Source organism: Tripterygium wilfordii, chromosome 8 (assembly GCF_013401445.1).
Source record: "Tripterygium wilfordii isolate XIE 37 chromosome 8, ASM1340144v1, whole genome shotgun sequence".
Lineage (NCBI taxonomy): Eukaryota > Viridiplantae > Streptophyta > Magnoliopsida > Celastrales > Celastraceae > Tripterygium > Tripterygium wilfordii.
Genome location: NC_052239.1, coordinates 885,921 through 911,684, shown reverse-complemented (window position 1 = coordinate 911,684; position 25,764 = coordinate 885,921). Strand labels below are relative to the sequence as shown.

At 38.2% G+C, this 25,764-nt stretch overlaps 6 protein-coding genes across 9 annotated transcripts; 3 read left to right on the top strand and 3 right to left on the bottom strand.

Moving 5' to 3' along the window:
* The first annotated feature begins 1,386 nt into the window (after positions 1-1,386).
* LOC120004011 (sorbitol dehydrogenase) lies at positions 1,387-4,517 on the top strand. Its single transcript, XM_038853208.1, has 6 exons — positions 1,387-1,642; positions 1,797-1,864; positions 2,241-2,477; positions 3,050-3,340; positions 3,557-3,744; positions 4,162-4,517. Exons 1-6 carry the CDS (start codon positions 1,534-1,536, stop codon positions 4,352-4,354), a joined length of 1,086 nt encoding a protein of 361 aa, XP_038709136.1. The 5' UTR covers positions 1,387-1,533; the 3' UTR covers positions 4,355-4,517.
* Positions 4,518-4,892: 375 nt separating this feature from the next.
* On the bottom strand, positions 4,893-10,050 carry LOC120004010 (zinc finger CCCH domain-containing protein 63-like). Its single transcript, XM_038853207.1, has 9 exons — positions 9,272-10,050; positions 9,099-9,194; positions 8,221-8,310; positions 7,980-8,081; positions 7,554-7,700; positions 7,266-7,385; positions 7,128-7,187; positions 5,533-5,630; positions 4,893-5,395 (listed from the first exon to the last, which is right to left on the bottom strand). Exons 1-9 carry the CDS (start codon positions 9,701-9,703, stop codon positions 5,251-5,253), a joined length of 1,290 nt encoding a protein of 429 aa, XP_038709135.1. The 5' UTR covers positions 9,704-10,050; the 3' UTR covers positions 4,893-5,250.
* Positions 10,051-10,344: 294 nt separating this feature from the next.
* Positions 10,345-14,053, top strand: LOC120004008 (calcium-dependent protein kinase 26-like). Of its 2 annotated transcripts, none has more exons than XM_038853205.1 (6): positions 10,345-10,559; positions 11,000-11,108; positions 11,309-11,927; positions 12,044-12,340; positions 12,947-13,354; positions 13,467-14,053. In XM_038853205.1, exons 3-6 carry the CDS (start codon positions 11,342-11,344, stop codon positions 13,730-13,732), a joined length of 1,557 nt encoding a protein of 518 aa, XP_038709133.1. In that variant the 5' UTR covers positions 10,345-10,559; positions 11,000-11,108; positions 11,309-11,341; the 3' UTR covers positions 13,733-14,053. The 2 variants fall into 2 exon arrangements, with proteins under 2 accessions (XP_038709133.1, XP_038709132.1); XM_038853204.1 differs by having other exon boundaries at positions 10,347-10,559; positions 11,242-11,927.
* A 145-nt stretch (positions 14,054-14,198) lies between these two features.
* LOC120004012 lies at positions 14,199-15,991 on the top strand. Of its 2 annotated transcripts, none has more exons than XM_038853209.1 (2): positions 14,199-15,262; positions 15,606-15,991. In XM_038853209.1, the coding sequence occupies exons 1-2, from the start codon at positions 14,807-14,809 to the stop codon at positions 15,882-15,884; spliced, it is 735 nt and encodes a 244-aa protein (XP_038709137.1). In that variant the 5' UTR covers positions 14,199-14,806; the 3' UTR covers positions 15,885-15,991. The 2 variants fall into 2 exon arrangements, with proteins under 2 accessions (XP_038709137.1, XP_038709139.1); XM_038853211.1 differs by having other exon boundaries at positions 14,361-15,262; positions 15,609-15,991.
* Positions 15,760-23,089, bottom strand: LOC120004007 (ABC transporter B family member 28). Of its 2 annotated transcripts, XM_038853203.1 has the most exons (18): positions 22,471-23,089; positions 22,146-22,333; positions 21,875-21,898; positions 20,771-20,872; positions 20,454-20,544; positions 19,826-19,926; positions 19,639-19,689; positions 19,364-19,492; positions 18,506-18,568; positions 18,148-18,427; positions 17,664-17,812; positions 17,486-17,575; positions 17,033-17,167; positions 16,896-16,952; positions 16,733-16,789; positions 16,281-16,567; positions 15,979-16,166; positions 15,760-15,901 (listed from the first exon to the last, which is right to left on the bottom strand). In XM_038853203.1, the coding sequence occupies exons 1-16, from the start codon at positions 22,886-22,888 to the stop codon at positions 16,331-16,333; spliced, it is 2,172 nt and encodes a 723-aa protein (XP_038709131.1). In that variant the 5' UTR covers positions 22,889-23,089; the 3' UTR covers positions 15,760-15,901; positions 15,979-16,166; positions 16,281-16,330. The 2 variants fall into 2 exon arrangements, with proteins under 2 accessions (XP_038709131.1, XP_038709130.1); XM_038853202.1 differs by lacking the exon at positions 15,760-15,901 and having other exon boundaries at positions 15,941-16,166.
* A 321-nt stretch (positions 23,090-23,410) lies between these two features.
* On the bottom strand, positions 23,411-24,349 carry LOC120004013 (dehydration-responsive element-binding protein 1B-like). Its single transcript, XM_038853212.1, has one exon. The coding sequence runs from the start codon at positions 24,286-24,288 to the stop codon at positions 23,692-23,694; it is 597 nt and encodes a 198-aa protein (XP_038709140.1). The 5' UTR covers positions 24,289-24,349; the 3' UTR covers positions 23,411-23,691.
* Positions 24,350-25,764: the final 1,415 nt, after the last annotated feature.

Here is a 25,764-nt window from a genome sequence, read left to right as displayed (position 1 = left end):
AAAGCGAGTGTAAACTAATAAATAAATTAATAGTAGAGTCTCTTTCGAGTTAGGTTAGTGAGAAAAGATACATGACAATTAGACCAAAGAAAAAGGCAAATATTATTATTATTCTAGCCGTGTTTGAGCAATTTTAGTGCAGGATTGACTATAATTAGTTGAACTAACCAGTTAAAAAAGAGAAAGCAATAGCATATTTAATCTCCCTATAAGCTACTAATTTAGTTGGCGAATTGGACCATTGTTGATAATCAATTAATGACGATTAAGTATGCCAATTATGACAATAACAGAGACCATAGGCACAATTTTTACAATAAAATCAAAGTCAACTTCTCTGGAGCATCATTCGTTCACTCTCATTGTTGCAAAAATATATAACTATTTATGTTCTTCAATTATAAATGATAAAAGCCTTCCAAGAAGTTGTTTTTTTTTTTAAAATTAATGTCGGATCAAATTGGAGAAGATAGGAAACTAACACTAGCTAAACGAACAAGGCTTCACACAGTATCTGAGTATCTTATCAAATTTTAAATAAGAGACCATTAGAGAAAACAGTTTAGTTTGCTTCCTAAAATATTAATTAAGTTAATTGAAAGTTCAAATTAACCCATCATAATTGATCATGGGCCAAAATTCTATTTGGGTTACCACTTACCAGAGAGATAAAGTCAGCACTGCAGCCCAATACATCGTAGAGGATTTAAAGCACAACTACTACAAAACACTGAAAACACCAATACTGCCCATTCAAGGGCCTTGGCCCCTTGGGCTAAATCGTGGGCAGTCTTTCTTGACTGTTGACACACCTTTCCTATATTTTTCTTTTTTCTAATTAATTATTATTACTATTATTAATATTGCCACTAGAAAAGATAAGAAGATTACAAAGAATAAGGATAAGAGTAGAGGTGGAAAAAGAAAAGTCGAGTCCGAGTTGGATTTCAAACGTACTTAATTGATCAAATCTGAATTGGTTTAAATCCGGACAATAATCTAATCTGAATTAGGGTTCGAACAAGTGAACCGAACAAAATTTATGTGTTTGAACCCGGATTGAGTTTTAAACCGGATAAAAATTTTATGTTTGAACTCGGATTTCAAATATATAACTCATGTCCAAACTTGATTTAATTTGACTCAAACAAATTTAGTCTCCGGATGGAAAACATTTTGCCACCTCTAGATAAGGGACCTGACCGAGCATTAAAGGCATCGTCTAGCCACGAAATAGCGGAATGGATAAAGATTGCAGAGGAGAGACTAAACGCGATCGCAATGACCCACCAAGAGCAAGTTAGTAATGCAAATCCATACAAAAAAAGAAAAAAAAAGGTTAATAATGCAAATTCCAATAATATTTAAATATGTGCTTATCTGCCTCTGGTCCATCCTTGTCCCTCCCACGCCATCTTCACAAGTTTATAGTTTTAAAATAACCATGACCTTTTGCCGTTGAAAACTTGAAATTGATTGATTCTTCCTTCCAAATCTGTTCAGTCTAGAGTGTGTGATAGGAGATAAGCAAATATGGGCAAAGGAGGAATGTCTCAGGGGGAAGCTGAAGAAGATAACATGGCTGCCTGGATTACGGCTATCAACACTCTCAAGATTCTGCCTTTCAAGCTTCCTCCTGTTGGTATTATTCCCCTTTCTACAAATACGATCATAGTTGTCGTTGTCAAACTTATTGATTTTGGGATTCAAATTCATGTTTCTGATTGATTTTTTCCTTTGTCCTTTTAACTGATTGGACGGCTGTGTTCTGTTTATTGTTTTCAATAACCTTTTAGGATCTCATGATGTTAGAATTAGGATGAAGGCTGTCGGTATCTGTGGAAGTGATGTTCACTATCTCCAGGTAAATCCCTCTTTTATCCGCTAATAGGGCTATGTGTCGGTGAACTCCATATTTTATCAAACTGAAGTGAGTTGACATTGGGTCCGTTTGATTGATGAAGTTCTGTGAAACTAGAACAATATTAGGATTGGATTTGACGATTTGTCTTTCCATTTCTTAAATTCAATGATCAGTCATCTTCTATAATTTACCTAGACCTTTTCCAGGAACAATGGTAGGGAATGAACTTATTCTTAGACTGTAGGAAAAGCAAAATTAATTTGAAAATAGTCATGAATCATGATTGTTAAGATTTTGTATCTGAGATTTTTTAATCTGACGGGTACATTCTTCTTCTTTTGTTTTTTTGTCCAATTTTGGTACTTTTTTTCCCCAGAAATTGAGATTGGCAGATTTCATAGTTAAAGAACCAATGGTGATTGGACATGAGTGTGCTGGGATCATAGAGGAGGTTGGAAGTGAGGTGAAGCATCTGGTTCCTGGTGATCGTGTGGCACTGGAGCCAGGAATTACTTGCTGGCGATGTGATCTCTGCAAAGGAGGTCGATATAATTTGTGCCCTGAGATGAAGTTTTTCGCAACTCCACCATGTCATGGTTCTCTCGCCAATCAGGTTAACAAATATGCATAATTCCAAAACTAAAAAACTTCCATTATGAGAAGCATATCTTGCACTCATTTTGAACCTGTGCATAATTCTCATTTATATGATTTTCTGTTCATGTATGCACTTCCTTGTGCACTCGTATTGAAAGCTTTATATTGTTCTAGACTTTGGGCCACTATTCTGATGAGTCTTCTTTGTCCTAGCAGCATATGGCACAATGAGATCATGTAGTCATATAATTATAGTTTCTATCCGTTCATATCTTGGGAGTTTCGAATGTGTGCAACTTTACATATTATTAACACTTTGGTTCCCACATAAGATTGACCTTAGTAATTAGGATTCAGTGATGTGACTGGATTTGTAATTTTGTAGCTGTTTTATTTCTAAGGTCTGCAGCCATTTACTCTGCCACCTATAATTCAAATGAGAATATTTAGATGAACTGTATGTAATTAGTTCTACATCAATTAAATAGTTGTTAACATGCAATGAATGTCGCAACATGATTGGTCTTTGTGGATACATTTTGGAACTGATTGTGACTTCTAACTAAATGTCATTCATTCTCATGATAGGTGGTGCATCCGGCGGATCTATGTTTTAAACTGCCTGATAATGTGAGCCTGGAGGAAGGAGCAATGTGTGAGCCCTTAAGTGTTGGTGTTCATGCTTCTCGGCGAGCTGAAATTGGCCCAGAAACAAATGTGTTGGTTATGGGAGCAGGGCCCATAGGGCTTGTCACAATGCTAGCAGCCCGTGCCTTTGGAGCACCCAGGATTGTTATTGTTGATGTGGACGACTATCGCCTATCTGTTGCAAAGAATCTTGGCGCCGATGAGATTATTAAAGTTTCAACAAATATTCAGGTTTCCTCCGTTCTTTTTTTTGTGGAAGTATGCTGAAGTCGCTCTGAATATCATGACAAAGTTCTACTCTTAGCCAAAAATTGTCTCTTCATGAAACAATAATCTATAAAGATATGGAAGATAAAAAAAATGAATCTACCAAGTGTCATGGCTGATCTTCATTCCTCGGTTAGTGCTCTAGCGTCTATTACTCTCTTTAACCTCGGAATTTTACAGGATGTAGCCGAAGAAATTAAACTCATACACAGAGCAATGGGTGCTGCAGTGGATGTTAGTTTCGACTGTGCTGGCTTTAACAAAACCATGTCAACAGCCCTGAGCGCCACTCGAGCAGGTGGCAGAGTTTGCCTTGTGGGGATGGGCCACCATGAAATGACTGTTCCACTGACTCCAGCAGCTGCTAGGTACTGGATCTTTTTTCTTTCTTATTGGCAGTGCCAAATTCAAAGTCGTGATTAATTAGATAATGTTGTGAAATCAATTCAATATCAGTGTATTCAAGATCAGATTTATGTTCATTTTGGAGACAATTTAGGGGAATCCAGTAGAATATTCAAAGTGCATAAAAGACATTGATGATCAGAATAAAGTAAAAAAGAAGAGAGGCAGTGGAAACATATATTGGAGAATTCACTGCATTGCAATCATTGAAATGCTTTGATAATTATAGTAATCCCTACATGTATCATGCTACATAAACATAAGCTTAGATGTTCTAAAAATTCAAATATTTTTTTTTACATTAAAATTTGTGTGCAGTGAATTTATGAGGTTACTGGAAGACATGATAACATAGCAAACTGGTTCTCTTTTTTTTTCAGGGAGGTTGATGTGATCGGTGTATTCCGATATAAGAACACATGGCCATTATGCATTGAATTGTTAAGGAGTGGTAAGATAGATGTGAAGCCCCTTATAACTCACAGGTTTGGGTTCTCCCAGAAGGAAGTTGAAGAAGCCTTTGAAATAAGTGCAGGCGGTGGTAGTGCCATCAAGGTCATGTTTAATCTGTAAACTCGACTTCAAGTTGATGGATTCATTCTATCTGAAAACTGAAGGATAGAAAATCAGATTAAAAAATCACCGCTCATCAGTTGTTTCAACTTCAATGATGTTAATGAAATTATTGTCAACTATTGATGATTGAATAATAGAGATGACTGAGTTTGTTTTTCAATGTTTGCCGCTGCTTTTGGAGTTCTGCAATGTGTTATTCAGCTTTATTTTGTGACATTTGTCCTTCCATTTAATTGACTTAAAAGTCCATATTATTTAGCAGATTTGCATGAGAAAAAGGGACTATTTATGCTCTCTATTGATGAAAAATGGTTCTTCCAGAATATTTTGTTCTAGCTGTTAAACAAAGTCTGTGTGGGTGGATTCAGAAGTGCAACGGATCCCCGCAACTGAGATCCCGATTATCCCAATTACCGTGGCCAATTGCTGAGATCTTTATCTTTTTTGGGGAGGATTTTCTGTTGTCTAAATAAGTTTATTTGTATAGCATGTGCATACTGCAAAATCCTGCAGAATTGACGCTCCTCTCCAACACTTGATGACAAAATAAAGTGTAGTGAGAAGACAAGTCACTAAAGTAAGTCCATGAAATGATACATCATATAAATGTAAGTCACAAATCGAAAGAGCCATTGAACTGTCTAACAATTTCCATACAGGCCAAAAACACCCTCTTTATGATTATGGCACACCCAAGTACGCTAGTCTCTTGTTGCTAATCCCCTCCCCAAAAAAAGCCAAAAAAAAAAAAAAAAAAACCAGAACTACATTCTCAACTAATAATTCTCCCGCTAACTTAGCTATCAGAAGAGAACCCAGGGCCAAAAATAAAGAAAAAAAGAAATAAATCAGTTTTAACATACGGGAACGGCACAATATGCAGTGCCAGTCTTTCATTGGGCAGTGGCAGTTGGTTCAGCCAAAAAATTCCATACTCTCACTTCACCGGTTCCATCACCAGTAAAGAAAAGACCCCCAGGACCAATCTGAATGGCACGAACCTCCTGCTTAGCAAAAAGTTTACCCCTCTCCGCAAACCTTAATTCAAATAGAGCAAAAAACACTAATAAAACATACAACAGCTAGAATACTTGGAAGAAAAGAAATATGGTTCAAGAGGCAGAAGAGAATTTGAAAATAATTGATAAAACAATGGAAAAATTATAAAAACTCACGAAGGCAGATCATAGAGGCGCACAGAGTTGTCATTGCAAGAGCATAGCAAGATAGGCTTGCCTTCTGAATCATGAATACCACTAAGAGTGATCAGACCCTGCAGCAAGTATTTTAAAGCATAACCTTTTAAAGTCTATTGGGGTAACTGGCTATGTCATAAAATCATTGCAAACTATTTCTGTTAAATGCAATCCCGAAGTTAAGATGCTGGCAACAATAATAGGAGGAATATAAAATTAAAAATAAAAGCAGTATCATGTGAAACACATAGGTAAGAACCATCCACGGCATTATCCATACACCATGAAGGCTTACATAAACAAAAAAAGATAGCATTTTCCCATGGCATCAGAAGCAAAAGGCAAATTAATCACCAAAAATTAAGTGCAAACATATACATTTAACTTGCGAGGAAAACATCCCATTCCCCGAATGGTTTCTTCCCACCACCACAGCAAAACAACTTAAACATCAAAACCTTCACCTCTCTACATAAATTAACACTGCCTATAACCCAAGGTAAGTCCCAATCAAAAGCAGAATCAAGATTCCCACTTTGGCTCCCCTATGATTTACAGTTTGTATTTTCAATCAGAGGGGTTTCAGAAAGGCATACTCAAATGCCATAGGTAGACTTTTCCGGGCACAAGGATGCACAGAGAAGGCTTATTAGATATTATTGCAATGTACACTAGTTGCAGCTAATGAGTACTCTTAATCAATCTGACCCTACAACTACAGCAACGGCATTGGAGTACAATGAGGAAGAAGGGGGGAAAACAATCCTAAATGCTACATAATTTAGGTCTGTTTACAATGTGCACTCCACTGAAATTAGCCGATATTTTCTTTTTTCCTAAGCAGTAATCCCAAAAATTTAACTTTCTGCTAAATGCAGAATAAAATTGGTTCGATGCTTACTCAGATCCATAGATCACAATTCCCCAGTGACTCCAACTTAAGAATTCCGATCCATTCATTAAAAAAAAATCATAGAGCTTAAATGGCACTCAACCAACCGAACCTCAAATTTTAATGCTACAATTCCTTTTACTATTTATTTTCATAACACCAACGCTGCCACCAGCATGATCACCAAGCCATGATCCCAAACAATTTGTGAGGCTACCATTTATTGCCACAATCAGTATGATTCAGCTATTTGGCAGTCATTTCACCAGATCAGTCATTAGGAAAAGTTGAAAAAAGGAACCCAGAGTTCAAAATCAATTCTTATAGTTCTCTTTTGCTAAAAACATACTCAAGCACTTGAATAACACTTTAAAATCTAAACAAGTGAAAATCTCACATGATAGTTAGCGGACAAAAAAAAATCAAAGTACCCAAAGTAACCTAGGCAGCTAATCAGCTTAAGCACAATAGTTAAAAAATAAATTTTACCACAATTCAAAATTGTGTAACCCCTACCCCTTGCAGGCTTGCACCTAAGTCAAAAAGCTCCTAATAATACAACCATGTCTATATTTAAAGGGCCAAAAATTTCATAAAAAATCCAACATATCCTTCACAGATAAGTTTACATTACTATAACATCACATAGTAACAGAGTAATAAAACTGCATAAAAAACATACACGTTCTTCGTTGTGTGTGTATGTTACTTCCAAATTTCCACTATCATTAGCGACCCAAACCTGCATAAGGGGGAAAATGAAGAACGATGTAACCTTATTCCCGATGCAACATAAAAATGAACAAATAATGGAACAAACCTTTATTGTTTGGTCTAATGAACATGATAAAAGAAATTGATCCCAGCAAAGCATAGACATCACCACTGAAGTATGCTCTGTCAGTATCTGCATACACTGTAAGGTTTCTAGGCTCCATACCTGAAATGAAGCACAATAAAATATTGAAAAGTAGAATACCATATGCCATATCAAAAATAACAGCATTGTACTTTTGGTAACCACTAGAGGAGAGACCTAGAGAACCTTAAGATAGAAAATCGGTATATTCTCGTAGCAGGACAGAGGAGACAATGAAACAAAACTTACTCTTATTGACTTGTCCATGGAACCAGAGTAGAGTCTGTTAGCACCAACAACTAATGAAACAACTGCGAGGCTGTGGCCTGTTAGTGATACAGCAGGATCGAAGCCGTTGGTTGCTGCATTATATCTCCATGCCAATATGGCGCCATCCTGCGGGAGGATGTTTCAGCTTAGGGTATGGTATGCACACAAGAGAGTCAGGGTGGTGAAGATTAAATAATTGAACTTGAGCAAGGGGCCAAACAGGCAGATTAAGCACATAAGTAACCATTAATCACAACGAATCCTTGTCAATGACAAGGCTTGCCATTTCATTTGCAATTCAAAACCCGGAAAAAAGCCCTCCAACATTGCATGGCTTGAATGAATGTGGAGATTAATATTCAAAGCTAGATGAACTCATAAATCTACATGTTTCAAAAGAATTACCTGCACACCAGCAAAGAGCAAATCATTACCCGCAACCAGGGCATAAACATGCCCTGCAGGACCAGGAAGACTATGCTGGGCAGAAGTTTGAATATCCCATGCCTGTGAAGTCATCATGATAACCAATGAGACAAAATATTGTTCAATACCAAAACTTGCAACTGATTTCTTATGTATAAACTCTCTCTCTCACACACACACATGTACACACCAAAGAAGGAATTTTCAACTCTTGCATTACCTTAACAGCATTTGGCAGACCAACAAAAATCCAAGGACCTTCACTTATCATGCAACCTACTTCACCGCCAAGATTATAGACATTCACACACTGCAAGATAACATGTGCATATCATGAAACAAACGAAGCTGTTAGTCTCTATTTAAGGAGCAAGAAAGTTGATGAGGATAAAAGAGAACATTTTCTTTTCTAATGCCATTCAATCCTTCACACACACACAAAAACCTCAGCAAAGAAAAAATTGAATGATAGAGAAGCAAAACATGGAGGGTACTTGATTATTTTTAATCATTTAACATCAAATAATATTCAAAAGTTGATTCACAAGAAATAAACGTGTAATATATTGGTATGATTACTTATGAAGTAACTACACGTTAGTTGCAACTTGCAAGTTTCTACACAAAATTAACAGAGAGAGTTCAGTTGCTATCATTCCAAAATTACCGGTATGAAGTAATCAGAAGAAAAATGACAAAAAACAATTTCCCAGTACAAGCCTTTTAATCCCAGACTTATCAGAAATCCCACTAAATTATGGAAAAACGTTCTTTCTCCACCCATTCATAAAAAAATGTGAGATCAGTACTAAGAATAGAAACCTAAAGTTGACAAATTAACAGACAGTATCTCAATCTGGAACTATCAAAATACCCATAGTTTTTTTTCCTCCTTATTACTTTAAGTCTTAAATGAAATTGTGCATTTATGCTATCAACCATAAATTGTTGCATTGTCCATTCGACTGGCAATGCCACAAATTTCGTTTGTTCTCTTTCCCTTATAATCAACCAAATATAAACTTGATTGAGAAATTCAAACTCATAAGCAAAAACGGATTCCAGAAAAACACAAGGATGAAAAGAATTAGCGCCCACCTGACCAGACTGGCAATCCCAAACCCTCAAAGTCTCATCTTTGCTTCCAGTATAAAGCTTATCAGAACCAGATGGCAAAGCAATCCCGTTGACAACCTGTTAACGTAAATCCCAATTAACCTCTAAGTCATGCAAATAAAAAAAGAGAACCAACAAAACATACAAAAATTCACCTTCTGGTGGCCTTCGAGCTGCGTCAACAGAGAAACACTTTCCGACACACTCCAAGAATGCACGAACCTACATTTATCACCGTACTTACAACTCCCTTGAGCCCAATAAGTACACAATTTCTCAGTCTTTCTCACCACCAGGTTACCCCCTACACGTCCCCAAGTCGAGGATTGGTTAAAATTGGGGTTTCTACGAGCCGCTGGAGGGCCTGTAAAGCTGTGGTCATTCCCAAAACCGCGCTTGTAAGTGTTAGAGCCGCCGCCGTTTGCCGCCGGCATAGGAGGCAATTCCCTGTGGAGAAAGGGACACTGGTAACGAGTGCAATTTCCCGCCCGCCAATTAAAGCAAACCTTCTGCCTGGAGTCGGCCGTTGGTGGACCCCCAAGTCGTTGGAAGACACGCTTGTTGCCCCCATGCTGATTCAAATCCATTGATTAATGGTGCAGGAGTAAAAGATCGATTAAACTGGAAATGATAGTATCAAAATCAAAGTTGATCATCAAAGCCTTGAAATTCTTTCTCACAAATAGTATCCCTCTCTCTCTCTCGCACACTAAAAATTACGTGCAGTTTCTCGATCAATATATTCCCAATAATTTGGAATGAATTTTCCTTCTAAATTGGATTGGGATTCGAGAAATTAAAACCCTAACTTGGATCCGCCTGTGTGTTTCTGTGAGAACGAAAGAGCGACGAAGGGAAGAATATGCCAAGAAGACGAACGCGTCAACTTCACGACAACGTGGATTTACGATATTAACCTCCAAAAACATTATACACATTATACAGACAACCTACTGGTTTTTATCTAATCCAGCACTTCAAGTCTTCAACATATCTCATTGGAAGCCCAGCAATCAGCATACTGGACTGCAACTTTTAAGGGAATGGGCCCAGCCATTTCTCTATGTGGCCCTTTCATTGAATAAGCTCATGAGTGAATTCGAATCAAAAGCCCACAATTATTATCTGCAGCTAAGCCCATGAAAGTAGAGTAAAATTATTAAATTAAAGTGAGCGATGCCAAAGAACGATAGAGAAATAATAGTTTAACAAAGTTTAAGTCAGGGTCCCACGTCATGTCCGATGAAAGCTTTCGGATTCAAACTAGATAGAAAAAACATAAAAGGATCAACTAAAAAAACGCAGAAACATTCAGTGACGACTGACGAGCACCAGACAGGAGCAGACCAAAGAGAGCCCACAGGAGGCCTGTCTTGGGGAGCTAAATCACTACTCCAACGGGTTCCTTCTTCTGTGGCTCTCTCTCTTTCTTTCTCTAACCAGGTCTGTTTCTTCCTTCCCAGCTCTCTTCCATTTTACATAAGGATCTGTAGATGTGTGAACTGGGGAATGCGGGTTTAATTTAGGACATTTGAGGCTTTATTTTGGTAAATCTTGATGGGTCTGCCTCTGATTTGGGTTTTACTTTTAGATTTGCCGCTGAAGGTTATTGACGATTTAGTAATTTGGTAATTGGTATTTTTTGGTTCGTCTATGGTTGGTTTGAGATGATAAGGGTTTTATTGTAGAAACTTTTGAATTGTTCTTTTCCATCTTTTTCTTGTTAAGGATGATAATACTGTCTCTGATTTGGGTTTGACTTTTATTTTGAGTTTGAATGGGTGCCATGGGTTTTAGACATTATGATAGCTGTTTTAATTGATCCAGTCATGCTGTTTGACGATACGAGTCTGACTTATGTTACATTGTCTTTGTGGTTCCAGATCCGACGATTTATTAGAGATTGAAAGTGTTTACTGGAGAAGGTCTCAAGCTTCCGTCTTCTCCTGTTACTATCTTATTTGTCCATAAAGGCATATCGTATGGGTCATGGTAAGTATCCCTGTCAAACTTCAACAATTGTACATGAGAAGCTCTTTGTTTTCAAAAAATTGACCTCAGCTATGATTTTCCATAGCAAAAGTTCAATATATTTGACTTGAAACTGAGTTTTCACATTTATTAGGAAAAAGTGTATTGAGATTGGCTTACGAAATTTGTGACACTATAGAATCATGAGCTGATTCTGATAGGTAATTTTTGGTTGAGGGGGGCTAGAAGCTGGTATGGCTGTTGCCAAGAGCAACAGTACTGATCAATTGTTGAAGTATCCATGCTGTTACAGAGTTGAAGGGTTGAATCAAACGATTTTGGATGTGGAACTTACTTCAAATTTAAAAGACCGTTACATTCTCGGAGAGCAGTTGGGTTGGGGGCAGTTTGGAGTTATCAGCCTGTGTTCCGATAAGTTGACTGGGGAGGTTTTGGCTTGCAAATCGATTGCCAAGGATAGATTGGTGACCACAGATGACGCAAGAAGTGTTAAACTTGAAATTGAGATAATGAGTAGGTTATCAGGTCACCCAAATGTTGTAGATCTCAAAGCAGTGTATGAGGATGAAAACTATGTTCATTTGGTGATGGAGCTTTGTGCTGGAGGGGAGCTTTTCCACCAGTTAGAAAAGCGTGGACGATTTTCTGAGGTTGAGGCCAGGGTCCTGTTTAGGCATCTGATGCAAGTGGTTTCATATTGTCATGAAGCTGGGGTGGTTCATAGAGATTTGAAGCCTGAGAACATTCTATTGGCTACAAGGGCCTCATCTTCACCAATTAAATTAGCAGATTTCGGTCTTGCCACCTACATCAGGCCCGGTAAAGATTTTAACTTATTTTGGTTCTCCCATAGTCATGTATAGTATTGGTTATTGCTTTCTTGAAAATTTTCGAGGCATTCAACGATCTAAAACCCTTGGCCCTTGTTCAAACAGGGCAGAGTTTGCATGGAACAGTGGGAAGTCCTTTTTATATTGCTCCTGAGGTATTGGCGGGAGGCTATAACCAGGCTGCAGATGTATGGAGTGCTGGGGTTATTCTTTACATTCTTCTTAGCGGCATGCCTCCATTTTGGGGTAAGACTAAGTCACAGATATTTGATGCTGTAAGAGCTGCTGATCTGCGGTTCCCATCTGATCCTTGGGATAACATATCTGAATCAGCAAAGGATTTAGTCAAGGGAATGCTGTGTACAGATTCTACTCGAAGGCTTACTGCCCAGCAGGCTTTAGGTTGGTTGATACTTGATGTACCAAATTTTTTGAACTATGAATTTCTGCTACTTAATATTAGTGCCGGATTTACTTTTCTTGTGTGTTCTGGGTCGCCGGGAGCATGTTGAAAGTGTAGAAGGTGATGACTTGAATTTGTTTTATTAGATTGTTGCATTTTTTAACATAAAGGGGAGGAAAAGGATATGTAATACTGGGTGTAAGTAGTAAACTCAACCCTATACTTGTAGCAGGAGAAGAAAGCAAAGTTGCCAAAATTTTGGGAAAAGGTGTATCCGATAAGTAATTTAAAACAAAAGATATTTGAGATGGCCCTTGTGGCATGTATTAATAAAGAGTCTCATGCAGACTGCATTCTACTGTTGCTGCCCCGCATGATTATTGTTCTCTCAAAATTACTATATTTACATATTTAAGAAGTCAACAATTATTGCCTTTATTAATTATACTATTCTGTATCTGGTTTTGCAAATGATTTTTGGCAATATTTTCATGTGGAGGTTGCCAATAGTTCCTCTGCAGAAGGCTTTGCATGCATTGATCCAGCATTCCGGATCCTTTGTAGACTCTCGTAGAAGTTGGAACATTTAATTTTTTATCTTGTAGATCATTCGTGGGTGAAGGATGGAGGGCCATATCCAGAAAAATCAAGTGAATGTGGAAACCAGAGCTGTGGAGAATGGGATTTAGGTGGTGGCTCATTCTCTGCATTCATGTCCAGAAATCAGGACATCAGCTTTGACACTGGATCACCTATTCCTTGTGATGTTCAGTCACCCACATTCACATGCAGGTCATCATTCTCCTCTCTACCAAGGGAGCTATCAACCCCTTGCTTTGCATCTGGTGGATTTTCTTTCCGTGACGGCAACGATGCTAAAGCATTGAAGTTCTCGTCCCCTGTGTCATCAATGCCAAGTTTTTCATTCCTCAGCCCTTATGCTGTGGTTGAGCAAGGGAGTTGTGCATTAGACTTTTCAACCAACATTTCCAGAGTGGAGGCAATCCAAGGAGGTAAATGAGTTCCTTACTATAAACTTCTTATGCGGTTTCTTACATAATAGGAGAAATTATAAGCTTCATTTCTCTTTTATTTAATCATAATTTATCTTCCTTCGTCATGCAGAGGCAAACTTGGAAAAGCTGTTTGTGCTATTAGAGCCTTCTCAACATGTTGATGGAGGGGTGGACAATAAACGATCATCTGCAGTTAAGAGGGCAGGAGGGACGGTTGGGTCTAAGATGTCATGCATACACAGCAAGAGGAACCATACGATTGGTCTTGGTGAGCGTGAGCAGCTCGATCTCATTGTGAGTGAATCAGTCATCCGCTGGGCATCATGCACACATCTTCCAACTGCTCCAGCTCTCCGGTCTTCTCTTGTGTGCTAGAATGGATGACCGGTCAACACGAAAGAATAGTTAGGTCTTCATAACAGACTAAGGCTTTGAAAGTGGCATACATACACGCATGTGAATTTTTGTTGTGTGCCCATTAAAGAGAGAAGAAAAGGAAAGATGGCTAATGTATTGTGTTCGGTTTCTTTTGTTTGTGTTGCTGATAGCTGGTGTTCGGAGTATGGGCTGTGTTTTTCTGGTGGTGTGAGGAGTTTTGTTGCTTGGTAGGTTGTGTGAGTGACTAAGTTACGGCTAATGGGTGGTCCCTTGTATAAAGTTGGATGGTTCATAGTATGAAGTTTTCCAAGTTTCATATCATTAGCTCTTATAGTTTATTAACTTCAGTCTCATCCATCCATGTAACTTTTTGTTGCATCAAACTCCAAAGGAGTTGAAGTTGGCTGGATAGTAAATTGACGGAATTAACTCTTGCAAAAGGCAATAGCACAGGTCCTAGATTCAACTCCTATGTTCAGCAAATTACTCGAAAAGTCTTGTAATTGTTGTCTGATGCGTGTGGGATAGGGGGACTCGTAATGTCCGAAGTTCTCATTTAAGTCGAGTTTCTATGTGACCGTCTATCACTCAATTAATTTGCAACCCACGTGGCAAGAGACAGAAAAACACTGTATGGGGCTGATGTCCAACCAATTAATTGGGAATAATGATGTCTAATACTATGTCAAAAGGAGCAAAGGCTTTCTTTAATTTGCAATGCGGCAGTTGACATGATCATGGAGCTGGGACGAATTTATTTGGTTTCTGTAATAAAAAATAATAATTGGGCGAGGTAACGTAAGGCATATGTAAAACCCAGGTCACATCTGGCCATGGCTGCGTAAACAAACTCTGTATATTCAGGCTCCAGAGTATGGTTGGTTCCAACAAAAAAGATAAGATTCAAGTTCCAAACACAGACCAACCTCACGTTTGGTCTATTGGACTAGTCTCATGATAAAACCATGAAACAATTTTGTGCTTTGGGTTACTCCACGTGTCCTGCCAAAACAAAACCCAACTCCTCCTCTCTTCACCGACTCATTTAGAAATTAGAATAATTCGTTGAAAATGGATTGCAAGATAAACACCTCAAGTCCTCCAATTCTGTGCAAATTGCACAGAACAAAACCCAACTTCAGAATCAAGACCATTGCCTTTTCTTCCAATAGTGCTGCAAACCAACAAGAATCCATTTCCACAACCATACACAGTCAGATTCAACCTGTTCAAACTGATGTTTACGCTGTCAATTTCAAAACCCTTGGAGCTTGCAAGCTTGGCATCTCAGCATATCCTGATTTTGAATACAATGCTGAAGGGGGAAGTGGTTCTGGGACAGGTACAAAGACCAAAGGAAACGACTTGAATGAAGAAATATCGGTTTGTTTTGACATGGAAACTCTGTATATTCCACCATTGACTGGTGGAACAACTAAGTTCTTGGGATTGCCATTGCCACCATTTTTGAAGATTGATATTGTCCCTGAATTATTTCAAGGGATTATCAACCTAGAATCTGGTCAGGTAAGACCATACAATGTTTATTATCATCAGCAATCTAAAACTAATCCTTTTTGGAATTGCTCTTAGAAAATCCACCTCTCACAGCAAATCGATATTGTGCATTTTGGGTTATTCAATTCTCATTGGTACTTCGCACGGCTTTGTTTTTTTTGGACCGTCTCACTTAATGATACTTAAGCCCTAGAAAAAGACTGTAAGAGGGTGTGAATCTTTACTTATAAACCCACGTCACTTTCCCTTTCTCGAATGTGGAATTTTTGTCTTCACATTGCTTGCATCCCATTATGTTCATTTTCCAACTTTCGACCATGCACTATCAATGCCTTACGTGATCATTTTTTAGCAGGTTGATTTTGAATTTATGGCAAAGTTCTGTTTTTCTGTTGGGAGTATCTATAAAGCTCCTCCACTGCTTGTGAGGACAGTGTTGACATCCGAGGAATCCAGGGGAAGAATGAGAAGTGGAAGAGGAGAAAGACTGGATGGAATAGGGAAGTGCAGATTGGTTGGGGTGGCAACCGTAGATCCTATTGATGATATCATCATGAATTCTTTCCTCAGACTTCCTACTGAATGCCTCGCCAATCTGAATGCTGTAATCTCCTCCGTCAAATCTTCTTAAAAACCAGAGTTTCAGTTCTACGTACAAATGGATACTGTAATATCAGTAATTTGTGATACTTGAACACCCATTACGTTTGTGATAATAATTATACCTCAAAACATTTACATGGCGCTGCGGCAAATTTCAGCTCCCACAACCAGCCAAGGTACATGTATATCTAAAATCGAATAAACGACCAAGGGGAAAAACAGGAATCTGCCTTGTTTCCATCTCCCCAATTCTTTACCTTTGGTAACCCATAGCAACAGTTTGATTTCAACTGCAAATAATTGCATGTATCTGCAAAACCGGAAAAAGCCTTGCTAATCACAGGGAACAATGACAATGGCATAGAGTTCCAGGAGTGGCTGAAACCGAGAAAGAGGAAACAAAATGTTCAATTAAACTACTCACCAGAGTGCGACTCTGTGTTTATTTAGAACAGCAGTTCCGTAAATTCAAACTCACTCGAATGCAAGCCTTTGTGTGCCAACCAGTGAATCATATAGACCCTTCCTTTCTAGTAACTCAAAATGTGTGCCGAGTTCTTTGATCTTCCCATCAAAACAAACGGCAATTTGGTGTGCATTTTGAACTGTGCTTAATCTATGAGCAATCACTAATGTTGTCCTGCCCTTCATTAGATGGCTCAGAGCATCCTGGACCAGGCGCTCACTGACTGAATCCAATGCACTGGTGGCCTGCAACAAACTAACCAGATAACTATACGGTGCCAAAATCAGGAGGTCCTGTGCTATACAATAAAGTGCCATCGTGAAAACAAATGTGGCTGCAGTTTATGTATTCAATTTTAAAATTGTGAGAGAGAATATGCATATGCACCACGAATCAAATCAAAAGCATACCTCATCAAGAATTAGGATCGGGGCATTCTTTAGCAGGGCTCTTGCTATAGCGATTCTCTGAAGATTGGAACACACAGAAATCAAAAGATGATGCATGTGCTTGCTGCATGCATGCCTTTTCAAATATAAGGATGTATACACCATTTGAAGATTTATTAAGTACCTGCCTCTGTCCTCCACTTAGGAGGCCCCCACGCTCACCAACTAGGGTGTCGTAACCCTTCAGATCATAATTATTAGATAGCAAACAATACAAATATGGTCTAAAACAACCAATTGCATATTTAGAATACAACAAACCTGTGGTAGTGAAAGAATAAATTCATGAGCATTTGCTGCTTTGGCTGCCTTTATAATGTCATCCTTGGAGACATAATCATCTGGAAGCCCATATGCAATATTTTCACCCACAGAAATTGAAAAGAGAACAGGCTCCTACATCATCACGACAGTTATAAATTTAGAAAAGTAACAAATGTCAGAAAATCGAGTAAAAGATTGAACTTTTCCTAGCATAGGTTGGCATATGCACTAGTTTGTATACGAAACGAATCAGTTAAACATATAAGCCCAACCAAGCCAAATCTGAGATCATCATCCCATAAGCTAATCTATGCCTTAAAACAATGCATCCCCAGTCAAGACAAAAGCAACCAAAAGAGACTCTCCTGTAAATGTTGGTCATGCTATCAAAATAAAGTATTACTGGATTAAGTGTTCAATTTCCTCCATAAGAAGAGGAAAAAAACGTACTTGATTAACTATGGAGACAACCCTGGCCCATTCACTCTTATCAAATGTTCGGACATCTTCTCCAGCAATTGTTAAACGACCTTTGATTGGCTGCAAGTACAAGACATCAAATATTCTCGCCATCACATGGTGCTGAAAACAAAATCTACAAAATTATAATTCTGAAGGCAAATCAAACCTCATAAAAACGTGCAAGCAGCTGTACTATTGTACTCTTGCCTGAACCACTTGGCCCCACAAGAGCAGTCACAGTTCCAGAATTTATTGTCAAATCAAGACCATTCAGGATTTCCACATCAGGTCTCAAAGGATAAGAAAAATGCACATCTGCAACCGATTGAGGGCATTATTTGCTTAAAAGAAATTATGCATGAACTGTGCAAGAACATTTGACATGCATGTATAATATATCTACTGCTCCAAGCATTACACTTATCTGCATAATGGGTAGAAAGTTACTTGCAACCACAGAGAGTTTCAAAGCAAATCAGACACAGACACAAAAAAACGACACTGCCTGGCTCAAACTATTAAGCCAGCTAGTTGATTCAAATTCCTACGACGTTGGAATGTCATTGTCAAAAATTAGAAATTGCTACAAACTTCCTCAATTAAACATTTAAAAGAAATTAAATATCATCAGGCAAATGTGCTGAAGATACCTTCAAGATGAACGTTGCCAGACCAGGCTAACCTACGAATATTACTAGATGATTTCAGGGCTGACATGTAGTGCGTATTCAAATTTTGATTTCTCCCATCATAACCATCGACAAAAAACAATCTAATTTTGTCATCATTCACATCTTGTTCCTTGATGTCTTTTTCTAAACCATAAGCAAGGGCATCATCAACTTCAACACCAGAGAAAGCAGAATTAATCCTCTCAATAGCGGAAAGAGTTCCACGGAGGTCTCCAAATGTGTTGACCAGACCTTGAACCTGAAAAGTGTATTTTTAATCAGATAGCATATCAGAAAGGAAAAGTATGAAAGTCTGAAGAAAAGTAAGGGAACTTACAGCAAAGGTTAATGTGAATGTGTATCCTATAAAAGAAGCCATAGTTCCAACAGAAAGTTCCCCCTACATCAATGAACTTGGTTTAGGTACAATCACAGGGCAATGCATTCATAGGAAAAAGGGACAATACTTGAGGTATGTGGAATGACATTATTTGGCATCACAAACTCTACCTAAAGTCAGTTTACACATCTCTGGTTTATTTTCGGTGTAGATGGAAATGAAATGGCATAAACACCTCAGAGTATTTTCTGCTAATGAACAAAATAAATGTAGAAATGTAAAAAGGGGGGAAATGTCAAATTGCATCCCATTCTCATGGGGTAGGTCACATGTTTGCTGTCTGGAAGCAGACTGCGTGCTTGAGATACAGGACATATCTCAATGCTCTAGTTTTTGCCGCAGAAACAACTTTTTGAGTTGTTAGATATATCATAAGGACTGGTAAGGTAACCTCCACAGTCGTTCAATGGATATTTTAAGACTCAAGAAGTTAGAAAAATTAAATGATATTAAATTATAGATGATATTAATTAAATGTTGCTTCAACTGTCATCATATGAAACTAGGATATTAAAAGAAAATCAGCAAGAACTAACAACAAAAACATTACCACAAAAAACATTACCATAAGACTGGCGGCTTCTTAGATAGAGAAAAAGCTATTCCATATTCAAGATGCAAATACACGGATTTTTGTAAAATTGAAAATAAAATCTCAACCACAAGTAATTATGCAGAAAGCTCAAACCTAAGCATACGGACTTTAAGTAGGGCAAAATTAAGGATACCTGATAACATATAATATAGCCATTTGAACCATTGAGTGGGAATTACAAATTTACAATTCATACTTACTGCCTTCACTTTGCTTCCTCCGAGGCAATATAGAGCCAACAAAGAAATATATATAGCAACTCTAGTCAATGATTCATTCACAGATTTGAAGGTCCCGAGCTTTATGCCACTACTCTGATATGCAAGAACCTGCCAAGCCTTAATGATGTTAATGTCTAAGTTTATTTGATTGGTTTCCTTTCTCTACATATGAACAGCTAAATAGTGCAACTGCAAGTAAGAACATCAGCAATCATTTTGGAAATTATGAACATAAGCAACATCCAATTACTGACCAGGCTGCCAAACATAGACATCTGCCTTTTCTCACCACCAAATGATCTGACCTATAGAAATATAAATTACAAACATAATTATTCAAGAAAATCAAGTTCAAATATACTGTTATTCAAAGATCAAATGTACATCCAAGCTTTTCCACACCCTAATACAATGTAAACAGTAAAACGATAAAGCACTCACAGTACGAATAGCAGAAAATGTTTCTGTTACACTATCAGATATCGACGCTTGAGCCTGTCCATGAGCTTTAAACACAGGCACAGTCGATCTCTTGTATACAGCTTTAAAAGAATTACTACCAGTTAGCAGAAAGGCCCAAAAAAAAGCAAACAGATTAATAGTTTACAAATTGCACTATGGATGATAGAGGAAGCCATTTCAAGATTGTATTCAGTGACAGTGGGAAGATCAAGAAATAATGAATCTGTTCTTGCATTTATAACTATATTTATAATTGTCACCAAAAGGAAAACAATAAGGAATACAGAATCTATGCCCGAGTGAGAGTTCAAAATGCATAAATTGCTGAAGCCCACACTCTTCAGATCAATTGAAGATACAGTGCGGTTAACAAGTTTTGTGATAGTAACACTTCGATCCAAGCAGCATTTAACTTTTCGAAATTAGAAATATAACAATACTAAATAATGAAAATAAAAGCCAAAAGACTTCTGGTAAATATTAGAATGGAAGCATATACAAAAAGCAAAACGATACTTCTATTGAACCTATGTAATAAAAAGATAATTTCAACATAAAAATTTGCAAGGATAGCTGTAGACTGAGCGTTCTGAAGAGAAGTGTTTACCAACACACACGGAAACAGTAAGCATCAGTAGGCCCAGAATTGGCGCAAGTCGGGGCGCTAAGGTGAATAGTATGCATATTGTCCCAATCACCTATAAAATCAATGAATACCACACATATCATACACTGGAGTATCATATATGTGAGAAATCATAGAGATTATTAAGTGAAATATAAAACTAACCACACACAGTGTGTAAGAGAACATGGATATAATGCACATTATTAATGATAGATGGTTTCATTAGCATGATAACTGATTACCACATGAATGTAGTTTACATAAGGCTCACTTTTGCTTAGATTAGAATGGCTTGCCTCGGAAAGTGCCCGAAATCCACGATCCCTTGAAATGTTCTCACTGACAATATTTTTGAGAGCCCCCAAGTCAGATGTTATCAGACCACTAAGTTCACCAACCTGTAAGGGTTGGTTAATGCAAGTTTAAATCAGTTCATGGAAACAGGCAATGCGAGTTTAAATCAGATGTTACCTCTTTATGGATATGGAAATGCATCATGAAAAAGGAAATGTAAAAGAAATAAAAATTAGAAAGTACAGAATCTTGGATAGCACAGTTGAAATCACATGAGAAATGGGTACAATAAGTGAACGTATCTGTTTAATGGTTATTTACTTCTTTTATAGTTATTTAACCTGCAATCAGCTAGGTTTCACAGCAATGGTAATGCAAAAAAGAAAACTCTGAGCAACCAATCCACACCCTTCATTCTTGTAGGCCACTTATGTGAAGCTGCTTTTCGAAGCTTATAAGTTATCAAAAATAAAGAACAGGAAAATAACAGCATCACAATGAGATAATTTCCTGTGGCTAACTAAGTTGACAAAATCAGCAAGCACTTTTCTGATGATAACCTTGATCAAAGGCTATTAGCTTCATCATAAGCCAAATCTGAATTACCACTGCACCGTATAAATCTGCTAGTCGCTAGAGATTCACTTTGCTACTTTTCTGTTTTCATATTAAAATGCTAAAGTATTAAGATTTCAACAAGGATTGAAATTAAAATAAACCAGACAACATTCAAGTCTTAGAGTCACTTACATTGGTCTGCATACCACGCAGTTAGACATACAACGATATAACATAAGAAAGTAAACTGACATTCTCTCTTCCATGCTTTAAAAACTAAATCCAGAAACGTTGACATGAAGCATAGAAACAATCATATCGAGGAAAACAGGCATAGTGCGTAGGTTCAGATCCACCATAGCATGTTCTCTAGTTAAAACCACAAATTATATGCGCTTGAAAAGGCTAGATTTCTTTCTTGCCTTAGAACTTTCAAGGTAATCTAAGAAATAAAATACCTAGAATCAAACATAAACACTTTATATTAGAGTTGATAAAACTAAAAAAAAAATCACAAAATTCCATAAGTCAAATAACCAAACACAAACCTTGTATCTGTCAAAAAATTCCACCTGCATTGGAAAAAATGCATATCAAAATCCACATCATATAAAAATAACAGATAAATTCTAAGTTTATTACAAAGTATTTTCATAAGGTATTTCTTTAGCCACCAAATATTAGCTGTCTAGTGTTTATCACTAAGGATTCCATGGAATCTAAGCTGATGCTTTTCTTGTTACTGTGTAGTCCCAAGCTAATAAAAAAGATCAGATTCTTTAGATTATTCTTTAAATTTATATTGAGGAATTTGCGTACCTTCTGCACAAGCATCCGCCTAAAAACGTGAGCTCTTAGTGTTGACATGACCTTCTCCCACGTAGTGTTCAAAGTTATCACAAAGATTACTGTGAAAACTGGCTCCAATGCATAGAGAAGTCCAATCTTACTAAGCAGCCTCCACAAAGGCTCCGGTCTCACTCCTATTAGTACTTCAAAAAACCTCCCTTGAAACAAAACGAGTAGTATTTTTCAGAAAATAATCTAATCTGATCAGTTTGGTTTATTTCACTCATAATTGATTCTTAACAAGACCAAATAATTGCAACTCATCGAAGTGAAATGAACCTTCTCGAACTCGTACCAGAAAATATGGGCATGGAGAGAGTACAAGTAGTGCAACCAATTAGAGTCAAAGTAGAAATCCCCAGCTTCAATTTGTGCTTAAGCAACAAACTCCACAGAAGCTCCCGACTTATCAAATCCGGGGACTTCACCTGGACGCTCCTGCCCACCGCATCATCGATCTTCGGGTCCGGCTCGCTCAACATCGCGTCCGACGCAGGACCCGTCACGTACGCACGCGGAACCGTAACGCTCCGAGTCCGGGTGCTCCATTTTCTCCTGCAAGACGTTGGATTTGGTGGGAAACGCCATGATTGGTGGAAAGAAGGAGTTACAGAGGCAAGAGGCGGTTTGAACTTGGTGAGCGCCTGACAGGAAATATCAGATAAGTGAGTGGGACTCGAGAGGTAAAGAAGCGGGCAAGTGGCAGAAGCCATGGATGTTTCGCTGCAGAGAGGGAGAGGACAGTTCGATTTTAGTTTTAACCCTTTTAACGGTAACGGCGCCTAAGCATAATTCTCCTTCGGCAATCAGCACTATCCGCTGTGTCCGCATGTGTAACTACTAACTTACGACCGATACGACCACGTATGGATACATCTAAAACGCACCGTTCTTCTTTCGAAAGCAGCCCAACTAGCCAGTCGCATTATACCTCAATCCAATACGCACTTAAAAGAAGACGATTCAGACCCACAACAATTAGAATTTTGGCCCAACTAGACACTAGCCAATGTCTATGTAAGTTAAAAGAAGATAATTAAGGCCCAAGGAAAATATTAAAGCTTGGCTCAACAAGCCTTTGTTTTTTCAATAGAACACGGGCTTGGCTCAACATGCTAGTGTATACAAGTGTTTTTCAATGACACATTACTTGTTTACGCTACCATGATGTGAGGGGTTGATTGGTTGAATCCAACTTAAATTAAAACTTCTCAATTAAAATGAAAAAAAAAACCTAATTTCAAACTACTCTCTTAATTTATTGACTTTTCTTTGCTTACGGGGCTTTAGGCATTTCCCTCGTACAAATATTTTTCATAATTGCATACAAAAAAAGAAAAGAAAAATCTCACATAATTGAGAGGACCCAATAGTTCACTATCACCCGTACTGCCCAAAAAAATATCAAGTACGGTCTCATGTACACACTAGCCACTCTATCTAGATAATAACACGCATATGTATATATCCCAAAAAAAGAAAACACCCCTATGTATATATTTGGACGAAATCAATATTATATTGAATAGCTCCACAATGACATGTCAGCGTCACTTTCCAAGTCATCACCACTATTCCAATCACCCACACAGTGAGGTGGACTCAGCAACATCCCTTCCGCCATATTAGCCAACAAACTCGGCATACCAAAAACCGCCTCCTCGTCCATGTAAAATACCTCCTCCGTCGCTGCCTCCGTGGTGCGTTCGGTCTTCATATCGTCCCTGGAAACACTGCCCTCCTCCGCTGGTCGAAACGATTCCGCTGCCTCGGCAGCCGCCTTCTGTATATCCTTGGGATCTCCAGAAACCGGCACCGGCAGCCGCCACAAAGAGTCCGCAAAGTTGAGGCAAGCGGAACGGCCTCTCAAAGCAAGTGCTGCGACGTCGTGTGCACGCGCTGCCATTTCGGCTGTGGGGAATGTACCGAGCCAAATCCGAGTCTTCTTGTTGGGCTCCCTCACTTCGCATACCCACTTGCCCGAATTCCTCCTCCTAACTCCACGGTAAACAGGGTGCCGTGTTTCCCGAAACTTCTTCCGACCAGCCCGCTTCTTCGGATTGCTCGAAGCCAGCATTAATTCTTCATCTGAGTAGTGAGAGAAGATATCCATACTGATGATTAGTACTTGTGCTTTTTCTGGATAGTGAACTCAAGTGCTTTTGTAAGAGAAAATGAATGTGTGGGCGTATATATACCTTATGTGGATTTTGGAGTTAAGTGGTTAACACGGAGTGTGATAAGGAGACAGCTGGAGGGAAGGGGTGGCTGTCCACGGTTTTCCCAGAAGGAGAAACCAGCTGTTTCATTAAACAGCTTGTGCTTGCGATGCCTTCTTTGATTGACACGTATGATGTTGACTGCAAAAGCTGACTAACGGCTGATTGGCATTAAAGATAATGGGACCTCCAGCTGTCAGAGTCAAAAGGACTAGTCTCAGTCGTACGGGTTTCTTCTTGTAGACATTTACGATGACATACACCAACTCGCCGATTAAGTAAGGCATCTACTACTAGGCTTTTTTATCCCCTCTATTTTACTATGCTTTAATTTTTAACACATTTCTTTGCTGTATTTGTAAATATATATGGTATAAATAAAGATTAAACAGACATAGGGCATTTGATTGGTATTTAGAAAGTGGGACAAGCATAAAAATTATTCATTTCTTTATTTGGTTAGATTTGGGATGGTGCAATCTCAAATAGTCAAACTCATTTCACTATTTATTTTCTCATGTTGATAATAATCAAGCTCACAAATATGTTGAGAATTCCCGATACACCGAAATTCTCTTATGCGGATATCCGTAAATTAATAATTTACGCACTCCACTTTTTAAATATTTTTAGAAGTGAAATGACAAGTGTGGTCCACTATTTTGGGTCCCATATATTTCTAATCAATTATGAGATTGAGGTGCGTAAGTTAATATAACTTGTGGATGTCTATATAAGAGAATTCATATATATATATATATATATATATATATATATAATAAAGAAGTGACATGTAGGATCGGAGAGGAATTGAATTGGGAAAGTGGAAGGAAATTGCGCACGTGGAATGAGGAACAAGGATGAACCGCTTATCTGGCACACAAAATCAATCAAGACCTTTTCATTCTGACGTCCCACGATTCCCAAGACACGGTTATGCCAGTTGTGTCAGTTAATCCAACTGCCATATTATAGCCACCATCCCTCATTCTCAATCCAACAAAAACGGTAGAGATGGTGGTTTTCCCGCGGAAACGCGTGGACCACGTGCGTTTATTGCAACATGCCAGCCTTAGAGTCTTATAGACTACATTAAGCCAAATCGTGGGGCCCATCAGATTTTCGTTTTCTTAGTCAAGGTCCCCACCAATCATAAGATTTTCCATTTTGAAGGCGTTGAAGCTTACTATTATTTTGAGTTTTTGACTGGAGAATCGTAGCATGACTGAAGGAACTGGAGAAAGGAAAGGAAAGGAAAGGAAAGTGCAGCAATGTAATTTTGTTGGCCCATGGGTCTACTTTTTGGAAAATCTAATGAGCCATAGATGAAATGGTGTACACAATAATATCAATTTGTTGGCCCTATTTTT

Excerpts from the sequence above, each read along its gene's own strand:
- LOC120004008 (XM_038853205.1), top strand. The coding sequence starts at position 11,342 with ATGGCTGTTGCCAAGAGCAACAGTACTGATCAATTGTTGAAGTATCCA. Across the intron at positions 11,928-12,043 it reads TGCCACCTACATCAGGCCCG|GGCAGAGTTTGCATGGAACA; the intron begins GTAAAGATTTTA and ends TTGTTCAAACAG. Across the intron at positions 12,341-12,946 it reads TACTGCCCAGCAGGCTTTAG|ATCATTCGTGGGTGAAGGAT; the intron begins GTTGGTTGATAC and ends TTTATCTTGTAG.
- LOC120004013 (XM_038853212.1), bottom strand. The coding sequence starts at position 24,288 with ATGGATATCTTCTCTCACTACTCAGATGAAGAATTAATGCTGGCTTCG.
- LOC120004007 (XM_038853203.1), bottom strand. The coding sequence starts at position 22,888 with ATGGCTTCTGCCACTTGCCCGCTTCTTTACCTCTCGAGTCCCACTCAC. Across the intron at positions 22,334-22,470 it reads CTCCATGCCCATATTTTCTG|GGAGGTTTTTTGAAGTACTA; the intron begins GTACGAGTTCGA and ends TTTTGTTTCAAG. Across the intron at positions 16,790-16,895 it reads TAAGTGGAGGACAGAGGCAG|AGAATCGCTATAGCAAGAGC; the intron begins GTACTTAATAAA and ends TCCAATCTTCAG.
- LOC120004010 (XM_038853207.1), bottom strand. The coding sequence starts at position 9,703 with ATGGATTTGAATCAGCATGGGGGCAACAAGCGTGTCTTCCAACGACTT. Across the intron at positions 8,311-9,098 it reads GGGATTGCCAGTCTGGTCAG|TGTGTGAATGTCTATAATCT; the intron begins GTGGGCGCTAAT and ends GTTATCTTGCAG. Across the intron at positions 7,701-7,979 it reads TGCTCTTTGCTGGTGTGCAG|GATGGCGCCATATTGGCATG; the intron begins GTAATTCTTTTG and ends ATCCTCCCGCAG.
- LOC120004011 (XM_038853208.1), top strand. The coding sequence starts at position 1,534 with ATGGGCAAAGGAGGAATGTCTCAGGGGGAAGCTGAAGAAGATAACATG. Across the intron at positions 1,643-1,796 it reads TTTCAAGCTTCCTCCTGTTG|GATCTCATGATGTTAGAATT; the intron begins GTATTATTCCCC and ends ATAACCTTTTAG. Across the intron at positions 1,865-2,240 it reads GTGATGTTCACTATCTCCAG|AAATTGAGATTGGCAGATTT; the intron begins GTAAATCCCTCT and ends TTTTTTCCCCAG.
- LOC120004012 (XM_038853209.1), top strand. The coding sequence starts at position 14,807 with ATGGATTGCAAGATAAACACCTCAAGTCCTCCAATTCTGTGCAAATTG. Across the intron at positions 15,263-15,605 it reads TCAACCTAGAATCTGGTCAG|CAGGTTGATTTTGAATTTAT; the intron begins GTAAGACCATAC and ends ATCATTTTTTAG.